Source organism: Sus scrofa, chromosome 14, assembly GCF_054392235.1.
Source record: "Sus scrofa isolate SSC_HxYL_T2T_F1_AM1 chromosome 14, Sscrofa_HxYL_maternal_Yorkshire_Landrace_v2.0, whole genome shotgun sequence".
Lineage (NCBI taxonomy): Eukaryota > Metazoa > Chordata > Mammalia > Artiodactyla > Suidae > Sus > Sus scrofa.
The window spans coordinates 148,197,086-148,215,152 of record NC_139396.1 but is presented as its reverse complement, the minus strand read 5'-3'; the positions used below and the strand labels follow the sequence as shown (position 1 = coordinate 148,215,152).

At 38.8% G+C, this 18,067-nt stretch overlaps 1 protein-coding gene and 1 long non-coding RNA gene across 10 annotated transcripts in view; one reads left to right on the top strand and one right to left on the bottom strand.

Annotated features, from left to right (window-relative positions):
- Positions 1 to 18,067, bottom strand: part of ATRNL1 (attractin like 1) — a 770,027-nt gene that overhangs the window by 633,773 nt on the left and 118,187 nt on the right. For 8 of the 9 annotated variants that reach the window (XR_014826351.1, XR_014826350.1, XR_014826353.1 and 5 more), the window contains one exon: positions 12,623 to 12,777. The exons of the other annotated variant lie outside the window; for it this stretch is intronic. Coding sequence is in view for 3 of the 8 variants with exons in the window: in XM_021074415.2 (XP_020930074.2) it covers positions 12,623 to 12,777 (155 nt within the window). In the remaining 5 variants the exon portion in view is untranslated. The remainder of the gene's footprint in view (positions 1 to 12,622; positions 12,778 to 18,067) is intronic. 9 annotated transcript variants of the gene reach the window in all.
- Positions 1 to 18,067, top strand: part of LOC146397080 (uncharacterized) — a 412,496-nt gene that overhangs the window by 292,550 nt on the left and 101,879 nt on the right. The gene's annotated exons all lie outside the window — the stretch shown is intronic.

Genomic DNA, 18,067 nt, shown 5'->3' with positions numbered 1-18,067 from the left:
AGAGAAAAAAGGAACCACAAACATTTCAAATACTGGTGGACACAGGTCTGAGCTCACACTGACACCTCATGACCTCTCTTTATAATAGGGATAACAGGGGGATGAGGAAATTAATGGCATGCTGGCCAAGGATCTGCTCAAAATGAGTCTTTGGGTTTGTGGACCTACGTAGGGGTCATGTCCTAAGTCCCTATATTTATCACTGGAATAGGCATTCTTGGCCAGCAGCATCACCCCTACACTGGCTCCATGGCTACCACAGTGGAAAAAAATCATGCAGAAGCCTCTGAAACTCCTACCCCCTATATAATATAATAAATTTTTAAATAATGTTACATTTAGAGAGCGTGAATGGCAGAAATTAGTACTATCCTAAAGAATCTAAAGAATCCTAGAATAATAGATCCCATCAAATCATTTAAATTACTAATCTGGCCTCTTTTCAGTAAACAAAGCCTGGATGACCATAGCCTACTACCAAGCAGTAGCCCGTTCAAGATGTGCATCTTTGTTAGAGCAGAGTAACATGACCACGACTTGGTAAATGTGTTCTCTGCTAACCCTATCAGAGAATAGGACCAAAAACAGTATGCATTCACGTGGAATGGAAAATGGTATACACTCACAATTTTGTCTTGGGATTATATTAACTTTTGTCATAACATAGTCAGAACACCATTTGGTCCAGACAGCTTGCAGAGTATCTCATTGTTCCACTACATTAATGGCATCATTCTTTTTTCTACTTTTTTTTTTTTTTGGTCATTTTTGTCTTCTTAGGATCGCACCTGCGGCATATGGAGGCTCCCAGGCTAGGGGTCCAATAGAAGCCACAGCTGCCAGCCTATGCCACAGCCATAGCCACACCAGATCTGAGCCGCGTCTGCAATCTACACCACAGATCATGGCAAAGCTGGATCCTTAACCCACAGAGCGAGGCCAGGAATCGAACCTACAACCTCAGCGTTCCTAGTCAGAATCATTTCCACTGCGCCATGACAGGAACTCCCAATGGCAGCATCCTAACAGCGCTAGATGAACAAGAATGCCTATTGCAACAGGAGCCTTGTTAAAGAAATATATGCTTCAAATGGTGGAAGATAAAACCTACAAAGATTCAGAGACCTTTCATATTAGTAAACTATTTAGAAGAATACTGGTCAAGAGCATTCTGAGTCAGCTCACCTGAACTGAAACACCAATTATTACATCTTGCAACTCCCATTACAAAGATGAAAGCAAACCATCTGGTAGGTCTTTGGGGTTCTGAAGGCAGACTATATTCCCACGCCTGGGAATACTATTCCAACACATAAACTAGAAAATATCAAAGGCTGCCAACTCTGAGTGCACACCAGAAAATAACTTTGCTGTAGGTCCAGGCGACACTGCAAACAGCCCTGCACTAGGGCCACATGATCCAGAGTAGATACTACAGTTATTGGTCGGAGTCACTGTTGGAAAAACTACCATGTGGAATAATATAGAAAATCCCTGTGAAAGAATTCCAAATCAGACTCTATGCACATGTCAAATCCCATGCCACATGCAGTGGAAATTTCTGTACCTCTATTCCTGCTGGAAATTTCTGTACCTCTATTGAGCCCTGGCAGAAATGGAGTGCTTGACATGGGTTTTTAGTGACCATGTATCCAGAGTTTTCTACCATGACCTTTCTTTGTTAAAAATAATCATAAGAACATAAAAGAAAAGTTGTACCCAAGATCAAGTACAAGCAAGAGCATAGCGCACAAGCAAGCTGCATGAGCAGGTAGCTCAGACCTCACACCATCTACCACCGCTGCACGGGCACCCATCCTGTATCTTACAGCTATGACCATGTGAGGAATCCCTTATGCCCAGATAACAAGAAGGGGAAACACAAATATGTCAGCTTGATATGTGGGCACAATTCAAAATGTCATCTCAGCAGTGTCCTGGAAGAAAAACAGAAAAGGAAAAAGCCTCCCAACTGGGCAGGTCTTCAAGCAGTGTGACTCCTGTGTGTTGTGTAGAAAAAAAATGGCCCAAGAGCAGTAGTTAATGACCTAGCTGGCTCGTCAGGAGTCCAGAAGAAGAAATACTGAAGATCAGAGACAAGGAGGCCCTGGAGCAGAGACATCTGGATGGATACACTTGAAGAAGCATGAAATGTGCAGACCTTTGTGATACAAGTTAAAGGCCACTGGAGACCATCCAACATGGAAGAGACCTTAAACAACTAGCAAACAAACGATTGAGACAGCGAACATCAGTCAGTCTCTATCACAGGACACCTCAGAGCCAACATAATGTAATCGTGTAACAGTATAAGAGCGAGCACATGAACTAAGTAGCCACATGGCAGAGATGGAGGCTACTCTATTAAATGTCCAACTTAATAGCAAGATATCAATTCTGATTCCCCAAGAACACGAATTGGATGCTTGGTGGCAAGGCGATTACATTGGGGCCCTTCCACCCTGGATGGGCCAACAATTCATTTTGATGAGAATAGATACATATTTTCTTTTTTTGTTTTTTATTTTTTGCTTTTTAGGGCTGCACCTGCAGCATATGGAAGTTCCCAGGCTAGAGGTCAAATCAGAGCTATAGCTGTGGGCCTACACCAGAGCCACAGCAACACGAGACCTGAGCTGCATCTGCAACCTACACCACAGCTCATGGCAACACCAGATCCTTAACCCACTGACCAAGGCCAGGATCAAACCAGCTTCCTCATGGATACTTAGTTGGATTTGTTTCCACTGCACTACAATGGGAACTTCATAGATACATATTTTGAATATGTGTTTGCTTTGTTGCCCACAGGATCTTAGCCAGCATGTCTGTCTTAGAAATTACAAACTAGAATGGGATCCCGTGACAAACTTTATAGCAAAGGAGGTAGAGAAGTGGGCCCATGACCATGAAATCTACTGGATCGCAGACCACAAATCTGAGAGATGTGGATAGACACAACTGAAACACCAGGATGCAGATACACCTGAACTAAAGACCTTTAAATGGTGCTGTGTCCCCAAAAGGAAGAATACATAGGTCCAGAAACCCAGTAAAAGCCACTCCTGGTGGCCTCGGTTTCAGTTACACAGTTGGTGTATTTGTGCTTCTCATCCTGTAATTCTGGGCTCTGTAGGTTTAGAGATCCTATTCCCCAAAGGGAAAGTATGCTGGCAGAAGAAGCAGCAATGTCCCCCTTAACTGTAAGCTACAGTTGCCACTTGGGCATTTCAGGCTCCTTGTGTCAAGGGACCAGCAAGTAGGCAAAAAAGTTGTATCCTGGCAGGAGTGACTGCCCCTGACCGTCAAAGGGAGGAGGGACTGCTGTTACAAATGAGGGCAGGGGAATTATGTGGTCCACAGATGATCCATCTTGGTGTCTCTTGGCATCCCTTTGTCAAGTGTAAGGGTAAACAGGCAAGTGCAGTGTAGCCCAGACTAGAAGGTACGTGATGATCAGGAGCTCAAAAACCCAAGGGCAAGGGACCGGGTCAGGCTAGCAGGTGTGACACAGAGACCAGAACAGGTGCTAACTGAGGGTAAGGCATATAAAAGAATGGACAAAGGACAAGGTGACTATCAGTTGCAGCCCTGAGACCAGCTACAGAAGCCAGAGCAATAATCTATGCTCCTCCCACGAAGAAAGGCCCAAAGGAATCCTAGAGAAGTTTAACAAATATATTTCAAGAAGTGGGCTGAGTGGCTCAAAGACTGAACCATGATGAATATGGAAAGGCGCTGCCTGAAAACAACTTCAAGGAAGGACTTGTTGCCCCTGCTGCAGGATTATCAGTGGACGTCTCTCAGCTGCCAGCCCCTGCAGAGACTGCCTTAGCTACAGAAAGCCTCCGCGCCCAAGGTCTACCCTCCTAGGGGTGACCCTCCTGCAATGACTGACCGAGGCCTGTTTCATCCTGAGGAACAACTCCGATGGGCATTTCAACTCGAGTTGCCCTGGAGGTGGCTGAGGCTGTTAACGTCCACTCTTCGTCTAGTCCTGCTTCTTTCCCCGCCCCTTCACAGCTGTTCAAGCCAAGGATCTAACAAGTACCCTGAACATTAAACTCTGTCTCAGAGTTGGCTTTACAGAGAACCCAAACTGTGATGGAGTTGTCTGTTACCTCAGTCTAACCTAACCCGTACTTGACTGATACAGTAAGTGTGAAGTTTCCTCTACGGTATCTTAAAATAGCTGGCAAATTGTTTTCGCTCACAGAATTGTTTAAGAAAAAGAGATTTTAACTTGCAAGCTTATGAAAAGCTAGCTGAGATAACCAATTCTTGCAGCTATACATGCTTGCTGATATTTGCCCACCTGCCAGAATTTTTCAACAGAATGGGAAGAGAAAGACATAGGAGCAGTTGTAGCAAATGCACTTTCCACTTATCCCCTTCTAGCTTCCGGAATAAAGGCTAAAGAGAATGCTGGGCTAGATAAATTCTGTTGCTAAGTTTTCACATTATTGATCAGGATTCTCTACAAAACACAAGGTAGTTTTCCCGCAAAATGTAAAAGTTATCAAATGCCTTAAAGCTTGATAGGAATATAATTTGTTTACACATTGTCTCTTTGCATTCTTACATTATAAAGTGTCTTACATTATTAATGTCTGACTGAAATCTATAATCATATTTTTATGCCGAGAAGAAAATATGTTTCCAGAGCATTCGGGTCATTATCACTTCATAAAGGCTGGACAAACTAAAGCAAATTCTACAGTTTTTGACATGAAAATTGACAGAAATACCATCCCATACCAACAGAAAAGTCAGTCAGCAATCAAGATCAAAGTAAAATATACTCTCTGAAAGACTTAAAAAAAAAAAAAAAGCTATGCTACAAGGAATTAAAGATTTATTTACAAACCACACAATCAATAAGCATAATATCAAGAAATTAGAATTACTATTCTCTCAATCACAAATCTTAGCAATCAGAATACTATTCTGTCAGGAAAATTCACACAAAAGGGGACAGGTTTATGTTATTAATTATGAATAAAATAGTACAGATGAAAAGTACATGTTCATTGAGTAATTTTTCTACAAATACTCATATTTTCCATGAAAATACACATCTGATACTTTAAGGACACATTTTAAAAATTATTTTAATATTTCATTTGAAATATCAGTTCATAAGCCAGTCTTAGTTTCATACCTGAAATACAGTTTTAAAAAGCACAAATGTGGTTTAAGGGTCCAGTGCTGCTGTTAGCTGTGGTATAGGTTGCAGACACAGCTGGGATCTGGTGTTGCTGTGGCTCTGGCATAGGCTGGCAGCTATAACTCTGATTCGACCCCTAGCCTGGGAACCTCCATATGCCGCAGGTGCGGCCCTAAAAAAAAAAAAAATCAAAAGACAAAAAAATAAAATAAAATAAAAAGCACAAATGTTGTGGGTATAAGACTTGAAATTAGATGAACACAAAGAAAACTTTTATTAACAAGTTGGATACATGTATAGAAAAAAACAAATTTCTGGATCTTGGCAAAAATGTCTGTTTCCACCTGCCCCTGAAAAGCTGACTTCAGGGATTCCCCCTCCCCAGGTAAAAATTTCTCTACATAGTTTAAAAGGTACACACTTTTCCTAGGTTATTTCTTTCATCTCCACAGTTTCTCTCAAGATTTTGTCCTCTGGTATTCACTCCAAAATGTTTATTTATCTTCTTACCCTCTGCCAGGCAAAATGGCATCAATATTTAACACTCCATCTTAACTGAAATAATTTTATCATTTCAATTATATATGGTGTGTGTGTGTGTGTTTTGTCTTTTTGCCTTTTCTAGGGCTGCTTCCTGTGGCATATGGAGGTTCCCAGGCTAGGGGTCGAATCAGACCTGTAGTTGCCGGCCTACGCCAGAGCCACAGCAACGCGGGATCCGAGCCACGTCTGCAACCTACACCACAGCAATGCCAGATCCTTAACCCACTGAGCAAGGCCAGGGACCGAACCCGCAACCTCATGATTCCTAGTCGGATTCGTTAACCACTGAGCCACGACGGGAACTCCCATATGTTGTATATTTAAACAATATACAGTGTTGGCTTCAGTAAACAGTCTTAATGCAATAAATTATATCTTTAATGAACCACACCTGAAATCCTAGAATAATTCCAAATTGGTCCCAGTTTACCATACTTTTGAAATGCCACTGAATTCTGTTAATATTTTATCTTAGCTGTTTGATTCTATATTCACGACTGTCTTCCCTGCCTTCTTCCCCAGGGGTTTTGTTAAGACATTTAAACATGTTTCTTTCAGTGTACATTTTATTTCAAGAATCTTTACTTAGCAATTTTTCATTCAAAACAACTCTCAAAATACTTATAGATCTGTTAAAAGAGAGATTCTTTGTTCATTACTCTTCCTGATTTTCTACTTTTTTTTTTTTTTAATGGCCACACCTGCAGCATATGGAATCTCCCAGGCTAACAGTTAATTAAGAGCTGCAGCTGAGGCCTATTGCCAAGCCATGGCAGCCCCGAATCCAAGCTGTATCTGTGAACGATGCTGCACCTGGTAGCAACGTTGGATCCTTAACCCACTGAGTGAGGCCAGGGATCAAACCCTCGTCCTCATGCACACTATGAAGGGTTCTCAACCTGCTGAAACCCAAAAGGAACTCCTAGATTTTCTACCTTGATGTCACTAGTTTCTGATTAATTTGTGGGAGGGGGAGGCACAATAAAATTCAAATACACCTTAACAATCTGATTATATTGATAAAACTAATTTTCTTGAGTGTCTGTCTACATTACCAAATATTACATGTCTTTTCCCCAATTAAAGATCATTTAAATGTTTTCCTGTTAAATCTGGAAAACATAAATATCATAGTATAGTGGTAGAATCAAAAGAACTTTGAGGAGTTCCCATTGTGCATCAGTGGGTTACAAACCCAACTAGTATCCATGAGGATGTGGGTTTGAATCCCTGGCCCTGCTCAGTGGGTTAAGGATCCAGTGTTGCAGTATAGGTCACAGAGGCACATTTGGATCCAGCGTTGCTGTGGCTGTGGTGTAGGCTGGCAGCTATAGCTGTGATTAGACCCCTGGCCTGAGAACTTCCATATGCCACAGGTGCGGCCCTAAAAAAGCAAAAAAGCAAAAAAAAAGAACTTTGAACTTAACCTTGGGTTCAAATTCTGAATACACCATCTCACAACCTATGCAACTTTGGGTTTAACCTTTCAAAATCACATTTTCTTCCTGTAAAAACAAATATGGTAATACACACTACACAGATGTTAGAATTACATTATAAAGGATATGTAAAGTGCAAAATACTTTAGGAAGCTTTCGGTGAATGGTAGTTCTCACTTTTCTCAAAATGAAAGGTCACTTTTTCCATTACTGGCCTCTTTTTTAAAAAGAAGCAACTATGATTTCTTCTTCCCAATAGTTTATTATAGACAGAAAAAGAGCACCTTGAGCAAAGGATACAGTAAACCATAAAAAAATCCACAGTTGGCGAAATTCGCTGAATAAAACATACAATGATTTTAAGAATTTTTCTGATGGGTACAGAAACAAACTGGTTCTTTCAGATGGCAGGGCAAGAGGTCTGCTATTGTCAAGGGAAAGCCCTAAGAATTTAACCAAGAGCATAGAGAAATATAGATTAACAAAGAGAGGAACAAATTACCTCCAGAAAATAAAAATAATTATAAATATGAAGAGTACCTATGCATTATTATAGTTTAGCTGGAGTGTTCCAAAAATTAATTAGGTATTTTAATTTGAATATGGATTTTAATGAAATTATGTGCCTTAAAAAATGGTATCCATTGAGTGTGTGTATATATTGTACTGTATATGTGTGTGTGTATGTATGTATCACTGGACAGGATTGTTCAAGAACATGTACACTGGGTTTCATAAACAAGGGATTTTTTAAAGGTATACCGAACTACAACTTCATTGTGTTTAAAATGATTATTAAACACTACCAATTAAAATAATATTACTTCCATAAATATGGAATTGAGTACTTTTCAGGGGTTTTTTTTTACTGAGTTTGTTTTTAAATAATTGCCCATTGAGAAGCTAATACCATAAGTAAAACTGTCATGTGCAGGAAATTTATTTTAAAAATTCTACTACTGAGTTCCCTTTTGTGGCTCAGTAGTTAACGAACCCGACTAGGACCCATGAGGATGTGGGTTCGATCCCTGGCCTCACTCAGTGGGTTAGGGATCTGGCATTGCCGTGAGTTGTGGTGTAGGTCAGTAGCTGTAGCTCCAATCCAGACCCTAGCCTGGGAACTTCCATATGCCATGGCTGCAACTCTAAAAAGCAAAAAAAAAAAAAAAAAAAAAAATTAAAAATTTTATATTTTGATCTGATTTGAAGTTAGGTGCCTTGCTTTCTGCAAAATATATTTCTGATATAAATATGATTCCCTACCCTATTCTAAAATAAAGTAACTCAATAAATTACATTTTCATGACTCTAATATATTTTTGAGAAAAAAAAAATGATCAATGTATCTCTGAGTTGTCTTTTACCTTGTTTCAGAATTTTACATATTCCCTTAACTCTTACGTAAATTCTCTTATTGAATAAGAATACCTACCATCTGTAATTAAAATAATCATAATTATATGTTAGGCCGACTGAAAATCGTATAATCGCTGTTTGATGATTTTGAAATACTGTTTCAAGATTTACTTCATTTTTTTTTTTTTTTTTTTTTTGTCTTTTTGCCATTTCTTGGGCCGCTCCCCCGGCATATGGAGGTTCCCAGGCTAGGCGTCGAATCGGAGCTGTAGCTGCCAGCCTACGACAGAGCCACAGCAAAGGAGATCCAGCCGCGTCTGCGACCTACACCACAGCTCACGGCAATGCCAGATCGTTAACCCACTGAGCAAGGGCAGGGACCGAACCCGCAACCTCATGGTTCCTAGTCGGATTCGTTAACCACTGCGCCACGACGGGAACTCCCAAGATTTACTTCAATTTTAAGGTATGTTTCAACAGGAAAATCTCTCACTTGTAAATGTTGAAATCTTCAATCAAACCACGCAAAAGACTGGTGGTTTACTAAAGAGGTGAAAAATATACAAATTACTGGATTCTTTTTTACCTACTGACCCTGGAAAAGTAACTTTAATGACATTATCTACCCTTCACAGCCAAACAGATTCAAAGTAGAAATATGTCTAATGGAGTTCCCGTCGTGGCTCAGTGGTCGACGAATCTGACTAGGAACCAGGAGGTTGCAGGTTCGATCCCTCGCCTTGTTCAGTGGGTCAAGGATTGGGCATTGCCCTGAGCTGTGGTGTAGGTTGCAGACGTGGCTCGGACCCCGCGTTGCTGTGGCTCTGGCGTAGGCCTGCGGCTACAGCTCTGATTCGACCCCCTAGCCTGGGAACCTCCATATGCCACAGGAGAGGCCCAAGAAACAGCAAAAAGACAAAAAAAGAAAGAAAGAAAAGAAATATGTCTAATAACCTGAGATCAACTCAGTGAGACATATTTTTCCAGTGCACTTTAACTTCGTTATTTACGATGAGGCTATCTTTACCAGGAAGATAATTTTAATCTTGAATCAGGTGTAATAAGAATGCCTCTAATAATAACAAAAGTATATTAATAACGTTTTCAGATTTAAAATGTCTCCAAGCTGTATTTATAAACTAGAACATCAAGTATCGTATCATTCTATACATTACATTCATCCAGTCTTATTCATCAGCCCTTCTCTATTATCAGTCGCCCTCGAGCTGCTTTTTACGAGTATAAATATCCAGTGCCTAATCTAAGAGACTGAGATTACAGGTCTGGTTTTTCTCCCTTCAACCTTCAAAGGGAATGCCAAGGTACAGCCATGTTTGAAAATCACCATCATATGCCTTCTACATCTATCATGTATAGCATAATGAGACTGGGAAGGCAAGGTTATGTCCTAGAAGAATAATGATATTCACTATATAAAATTTACTGTGGCAGTAAGGTTGAAATAGCATATTTTGGAGCAATGAAAAATTAGTATTAGCATACATATTTTTATTGTTTAAACATCATAAAACACAAAGCAATCAGCTAACTCTTCAGGTGTAGTTCAGTTAAATATGTCATTAAAGTCCTAGGGTACTATACAAAAGAGAAAAACTAAAAACATGACTTTTTCTCCCCCAAAAGATCCATTTTCTAGTTGATTCATTATGCAATACCTGTATTTTATTTCCACAAAAATATACTCCATAAGGAAAACAGAACATGAAAAATACTTTTCCCAGGAAAACATTTCAACATCTGATGCTACAAACCCAGGAGAATAAATGCAGATTGAGGGAGGGGGGATTTCACTGGGAACTGCATAGAAATAATCAAATAAGGTAAAACACTTTTATCCTGTGTTGATTGTGTGGTTGCTTTGTGTTTGCTGCTGTTAGCCCAGGGCAAACAAAATCCTATGTTAATATCTAATACTGTTTAAAATGTTATTCTTCCTCCAATTTGAACAATTGGCTTGAAAAATGAAACTGATGTTTGCTTCTATCTTTCTACAGCATTAAGAAATAGTACTAAATACAAAATGTCTTGTAAGTTACTGTCAAAATTAAGAACATACAATGGACCTAACTAAACAGTACAATGTGGACAAGTGGAAAGACTATCACTTCAGGAATTAAATAAAACTAGATCTACCACTCTGAGGACTTTGGGCAAATTCCTTTCACTCTTATGCTTAATAACCTGAAAATGAGTTTATTTATACCTTGTCACAAGGTTATTAGAAAGGTTACAGATACCACATATATAACTTTTAGTATAGTACCTACCTCTTAGAAGACACTTAACAAAGAGTAGCAATTAGAATCGTGAAAATCTAATCACTTCCTCCTCTCTCTCCCCAAAAAACTAACCCCTCTAATGCTTTTCACCTTGATAAACTTTTTTGATGCATTAAACCTTTTATATGGTAATCCTGAATGATATGGAAGAAATAAAAATAAATTCCCAATATGTCAGCTACAAAATAGCTCAATATTAATTTCCTCATTAAAGAACAGAAATTGGGTAAAAGCTCTTTGAAGAATCTTTTTCAAAAGTGCAAAAATCTCACTTCATAGATTTTTAACAGTAACAACAAAATCCTATACTTCTCCTAGGATTTTATTTCCTAGAAGAAAAACAAATAAAACATTCATCTACCTCCAGAGAAATAAGCTTACTGTCTCATCGCCATAGCCAAAATAATATGTTGATAGCACCAGCTTGGCAATGACAGATGATAATAAGCCAGCCTAGATTCAGTACTTCATTCAACACATTTTTCTGGATCTTGGGCACTAATGTATAAGCTTTCTAAAAGCCAAGACACACTGATTTTCATCGTGAATCATAACTTCAAATTATTACTTCAAAATGTAATTATTTAATTACTTAGGATCTAAACATCCTAAAGACAGTGGATTCTTTTCAGTGGTTACTCACAGATAGACACTCACAGAGTTTTAAAAGCATGCTTAACTTTTTAACTAGGAATTTCCTTCCAAACAAGCTTACAATAGTTGAGAGATCAAAGTGCTTATTAATAGTCATAATTTTCTTTATATGCTATCACTTGAAATAATTTTCCAAAGTACATTACATGCCTTTATGATGTTTAAGAACAAAAGTATATGTCTTACATCTATTAAATATGTTATTCTCTGTTCTGTTTTTATTTATCAAAATACTTCTTAATAGTTTAAAATTGCTATATTACTTTATACAATCAATAAAAGGTGCTCTTAGGTACTACTAAATATTTTAAATATCAGCTAGGTTTTACTTAAAATACGACATACAGAGAAGAGATTTTTCTACAATAGTCTACTGGGTAGCTAAATTTAGTACTTCAATAAATATATTCATTAAATATACCAAAATTGATGGCACTATAGATAGCATAATTAAAGCTAAGTGAATTGTATAGTTGCACTGTATTTATAGGTTCCCTTTTTCTTTTTTGAGGGGGGGGGTTGGCCACCCCCACAGCATGCAGAAATTCTAAAGTCAGGGATTGAACCCTAGCCACAGCCGTGACAACACCAATACCTTAACCATTAGGCCACCAGGGAACTCTGTAGAATCTTATTTAGTTACTTCCATTTCTAGATATGCTCTGGGTTTCCATTTTGTCCCAAAATATTATTTCTTCAGCTTTTCTATTTCTGTATTCCTTTCCCTAATTCTATCACCTCCCTATACCAAATTTAATTTACACGCATCTTTGCTCATCCCCACTAAATCTAAAGGCTTGCATTCCTACTCTTTATAATGTAAATGTGAGAGCACTCTTACCTATCCACAATCAAAAGTGTTAAGTCAAACAAAATAGATAAAAGTGCTCATGTAGGGATATAACACACAAAAGCCTTCAAAAAGGATATTCAAACCCATATTTCTCAATTCCCCTGCCTCCACCACTAACACCTCAGTTCACCTGTTCTCCTGCCCTATATGACTACTGTGCTGAAATTGGAGAGAATTCCACTCATAATCTGTCACTGAATTCCTCTCTCTACAATGACATATACACATACTGTCAAGTAATGTATTTGAGAATCTCTACATGAAAAATTTCTGGTATTTCCTACTTTGTACAATCCTAACAGATACATACCTATGTCATATGCCAGGAAATCGGCAGAAAAACATTTTGCACCGTTACTCAAGGAAGTGTCATTATGGGTATTTCCTCCAAAAATAAGCATAGCTCCATTGATAAGAACAGCTGAATGAAGGTATCTGGCAAACCCACTTTCTTTCAAAATAGTCCTACAGGATAAAATTTAAAAATGTATTACAAAGGATAAAAAGACCTCCCTGATTTTATATATATTACATAAAGGATCTAATTTGCATATTGTTTTCCTTGGAATTGTGAAAATAGCATACTTTATTATTTTTGACAACTCATAAGTGGCCTCTAAACTTCAATACTTTTAAAAAATATTTTGAGACTCACAATACCTTAAAATGCTTTGAGGAAACAAAATATTAAACAATGTTTTTATAATAATTTATATTCTGAATTTTGTTTTCATTTATAAAAGTAGGAAACAAGTCTCCTTTAAACTAGAGGATCAAATTATCATCAGTTTTAAATACCAAAGTAAATTAAAAGTTAAATATAATAAATTTACTCTGAACAATGTTCAGTTAAAGCTATACAACCCATACGGATCCCACAATATGTTTTTAAACTTTTTAATATAACATATATAAAAGAGCACATATTATAAGACTAGTCAATGAATTTTCACAAAATGAACACAACTAAGTACTCAAAAATAAAAATTACCATTATTCTAACAACAAACATTTCTATTGCTGTCTTTGTACATGACACAATGGAATCCTAGAGTTGGTATTCATTTGTATGTACAATCTCTTGCTTGTTTATTTTTGAGATATATGCATATTGTGTATAATTAAAAATCACAATACATTTTGGAGAAACATTAAAATTATTACAGGTGTTCCCTGGTGGCTCAGCAGGTTAAGGATCCAGCATTGTCACTGCTGTGGCTTGGGTTGCTGCTGAGGCAAGGGTTTGATCCTTGGCTTGAGAAGTTCTGCATGCTGCAGGCATGGCCAAAAAATAAATAAATTCATTAAATGTTCTTTTACTTAATTAAAGTGTAACTGAGAGAAATATTACAAATATATGCTCACACTTGTATTTTATCTGAATGAACTGATATATAATAAAGGTTCATGACAATGTGAATTAATACTTTATAAATATCCTATAAATAAATCTCTGGTACAAACAAAAAATCAGACTGCAGAACGTAAACATAGTAGTATAGTATAGTAAGGCATATATAGTATCTCAAAAGCCATAGATTATAATACCAATTAATACTTAAAGATTATGGAACTGACTTAGAAAATGGCAATATAAGGAGTTCCATAAACAAAATTTCCAGTGAAAGAATTACAATTGGTAAAGATTATTTTTTTAAAAATAACCATTTGGGGGGAGTTCCCGTCGTGGCTCAGTGGTTAATGAACCCGACTAGTATCCATGAGGACACAAGTTCGATCCCTGGCCTCGCTTGGTGAGTTAAGGATCCAGCATTGCTGTGAGCTGTGGTGCAGGTCACAGATGCAGTTGGGATCTGGCATTGCTGTGGCGTAGGCTGGCACCTACGGCTCCAATTCGACCCCTAGCCTGGGAACCTCCATATGCCATGGATGCAACACTAGAAAGACAAAAAAAAAAAAAAAAAAAAAAGGGGGGAAATTCCTGCTGTGGAGCAGCAGGTTAAGGATTTGGCATTGTCTTTGCCCCAGCATGGGTTTGATCCCCAGCCAGTTATACTGGGTTAAGGATTTGGCATTGTCGTAGCTGTGACATAGGTCAGAGTTGCAGCTCAGATTTGATCCCTGGCCTGGAAACTGTCCATATGCTGTCAGTGCAGCCAAAAATAAATTAAATAAATAATCATTTTAGATCTCAAAAAATTTTGCCAAGAGTAACAACAAATGAAGAAATATTTATTCAAGAATATGTAAATGTCAGTAAGAACAGCAAAAGTCCATATTTGACTCATTACCAACACCCATTCTTCCCACCACCGCCACCTCTCTACACACACACAATCAGCTCTGCAAGACTGTTCAACCCCAGGCTGGTGAAGTGGAGAACAGACTGCTCTGTCATCCCTCAGTTCCTAGTCCAGGCTATTAATATCTAACCAGGAGCAGCAGACTAACTCTTGGTGGCAGAAGTTCTATTCAAGGAGAAAACATGAGAGGTCTGAGTGCTCATCCTCTGCCTACCCCAACTCACAGCATGGAGTTCCTGCAGGAGGTCCTGCAGGCTAAGAAGACAAGGGCCAAAAAGTCTTCACTCGTAATTCTTAGGCGCAGCAGTTCCAAGATAAAAGTGGCAAGCTGAGAAGAGCAAAGGCTTACCGTCCCCATCCAAACGCCTGCACATAACACAGTGATGTCACAGAAAGAAGAACAGAACTCCCTCCCCTGCCCCGCCAGCCATAACTCCAAAGCAGTGGCACAGAGGTTTTTTCCCACAGGGAGAGGTAGCCTTAAAAAGGAGAACTCCAAAGCTCTCCCAAAGGAACCTGACTTATCTGGTACAGGGTGGCACTCTCTGGAACAATGGAGGTGTACAGAAGAAACGGACAGAACATTGTAAATCAACCATAATAAAAAAATTTAAAAAAAAAAAAAACAATTAAGAGATACCTAAAGGAGAACACACAGAGCAGCTAGAAGCTTATCAGAGAGAACCAGGGAAAAAGACAGCTAATAAGTACCTTACTGGGATCAGAACCTCAAAGACTGGCGGCAAAGACTACCCCTGAAAAAGTTTGAAATGGAAGTTAGGTTGTAGAGCAATTTATGCCCCTGAGCATTGTTGAAAAATCACAGAACTATCAAGTTGGCAATTAGTGGCTGTACCATCTGAGGAGGAACATGGGAGGACTCATGTGGAGAAAGAAAGACACTTCGCTAAAAGAGTTCTGCCAAGTCACGAAACAAACAAAATTACGACAGCCCCAGAGAGGGAGGAAAAGTCAGGATTCAGATTTGCTACAACATATTATCTAAAATGCCTAGTTTTCAGGGAAAATGTTGGCATGCAATGAAATAGGAGAGCATGACCTACACACAGGAATAAAAGCAAGCAACAGAACTACCTTTGAGGGAACCCAGATGTCAGATGAAGAAAAAAGACTTCAAAGCAGCTTTTATAAATATATTCAAAGATTTAAAGAAAACAAGATTTAAAGAAGTAAAGGAAAATATGATGTCTTATCAAATACAAAAACAGCAGCAAATAGATACAACAAAAAAAAAGATAACCTGGAGTTGAAGTATATTGAAATTTTTGAATTTAGCAGAGAGGCTCAATACTACATTTCAGCAGGCAGCAGAAAAAAGTTAGTGAACTAGCAGATAAATCAAAAGAAACTCTGCAATCCAAAAAACAGAGATGAAAATGAACAGACTCTATGAGAAATATAGAATACCATTTAGAGCAACAACATATACTTTCTGAGAATACTAAAGCAGAGAAGGAAGAGGTAAAAAATTCTTTGAGAAATAATGACTGACAACTTCCTAAATTTGATGAAAAACATGATATACACATCTAAGGAAGTTCTCTTTGTGGTTCAGCAGTTAACAAACCCAACTAGGATTCATGAGGATGCGGGTTTGATACCTTGCTCTGAGCTGTGGTGTAGGTTGCAGACGTGGTCCTGATCCCACGTTGCTGTGGCTGTGGCATAGGCCAGTGGCTACAGCTGCAATTTAACCCCTAGCCTGGGAACTTCCATAGTGCAGCCCCAAAAAAGCCAAAAATAAAAATAAAAAATTAAAAAAAAAAATACATATCCAAGAAGCTCAACAAACATCAAGTAGGAAAAAAACATAGAAAAGGCTACACTCCAATATAAAATAGTAAAAATTTTGAAGGCCAAAGATAAAAATTTTGAAAGCAGCAAGAGAAAGAAGGTTCTTTGTATATAAAAGAATCCCAATGAGATAAATAGCTGACTTCTCACTTGAAACAATAAGGCCAGAAAACAATGGCATGGCATATGAAAAGTACTGAATTTTTTTTTTCATAGGCAAGAAATAGATTTATTAGGATAGGACACTTGTGAGAGATGCAAGCAGGCAAGCAAGGAGGCTCTGCTCCAAGGAACCGGTGGGCTGGGAGTAACAGCTCCTCCTTGGTATCTGGTAAGGTATGTATGCAAATCGGCAGAAGGGCAGTCCTCAAAGTCTTGCCCTTGATCTGAATCTGAACGCCTCATCCCAGCCCCCACCCAACAACCTGCAGGTCCAGGGGGGCCTTGAATACCCGTGAATTATTTTAAAAGAATTCAAGGATGCAGGGAGAGACAATGGCAACAAGGTGGAATGAGAGTTTCTGCCCTCATCTTCACACAGATGCACTGATTTCATCAGCTACTCAGAGACCAAACAGAAGTGCCTTTGTGGGAGCCCAGCAGTCCAGCAGAGAAGTCCTAGCACCACTTGGAGCAAAAATTCCAAGAACAGGAGTAAAGAGAACAGTGTCACTTTACCACATCCACAAGGCAATGGTTCACTGCCAAGAGAAACTCCTTCAACCTGCTTTTTCTCCCATGGGGAAAGTGGGAGCCAAGTAAGTGCCTTCCATAGACAGCCAAGCAGGATGATGACCAAGAGGACCACCCAAAACGATGACGGGACTGGCAAGGGAGGGACACAGGGGCTCAGAGCAACCAGGTACAGAACCAGACGAGGGCTAAGGTTTCTATTAACCACCTCAGGAACTACACCAAGAGGCCCACCCATGAACTTCACAGGCTACTTTACCTACAGATTCACCCCTACCAGCACACACATACTCCCTATGATCTATAAATCTCTCCCTCATGTAGCCAGCACCCCACACACATGCCTGCAGACAGCACACTTAAGCTTCTGTAGGTCATGCACAAACACACATATAAGGTTGCTCAACTTTGTTGCCTTTGCAGAATGTACATAACCTTCAACTCTTCAGACACAACCCTAGGGAAAATACATAAGGGACTCTCAGCACTAGGCCTGGCTCTGTAGGATAGAGAAACTAAAATTTCCAAAACATATAAAAATGTACGTAACTCAATAGAAAAAACAAACTATTTACATTTTAAATGGGGAGAGGATCTGAACACACATCTTTCCAAAGAAGACATATAGATGGCTAACAGGTACAAGGAAAAGTGGCCAACACTCTCAACAAGGAAATGCAAATCAAAACCACAATGAGATATCCTCACACACGCACACGCGTGCACACACACACACCCCTCAAAACCACAATGAGCTATTGCCACACACATACACACACACACATCCTAGAATGGCCATTATTAAAAAGACAAGAAGTAACAAGTGTTGGTGAGAATGTGGAAAAAAGGGAACCCTTGTGCACTGTTGATGGAAATATTAATGAGCGCAGCCACTATGGAAAACAGTGTAGAGGTTCTTCAAAATACACAACTGCCAAATTATCAGCAATTCCATTCCTGAATATTTATTCAAAGGGGAAAAA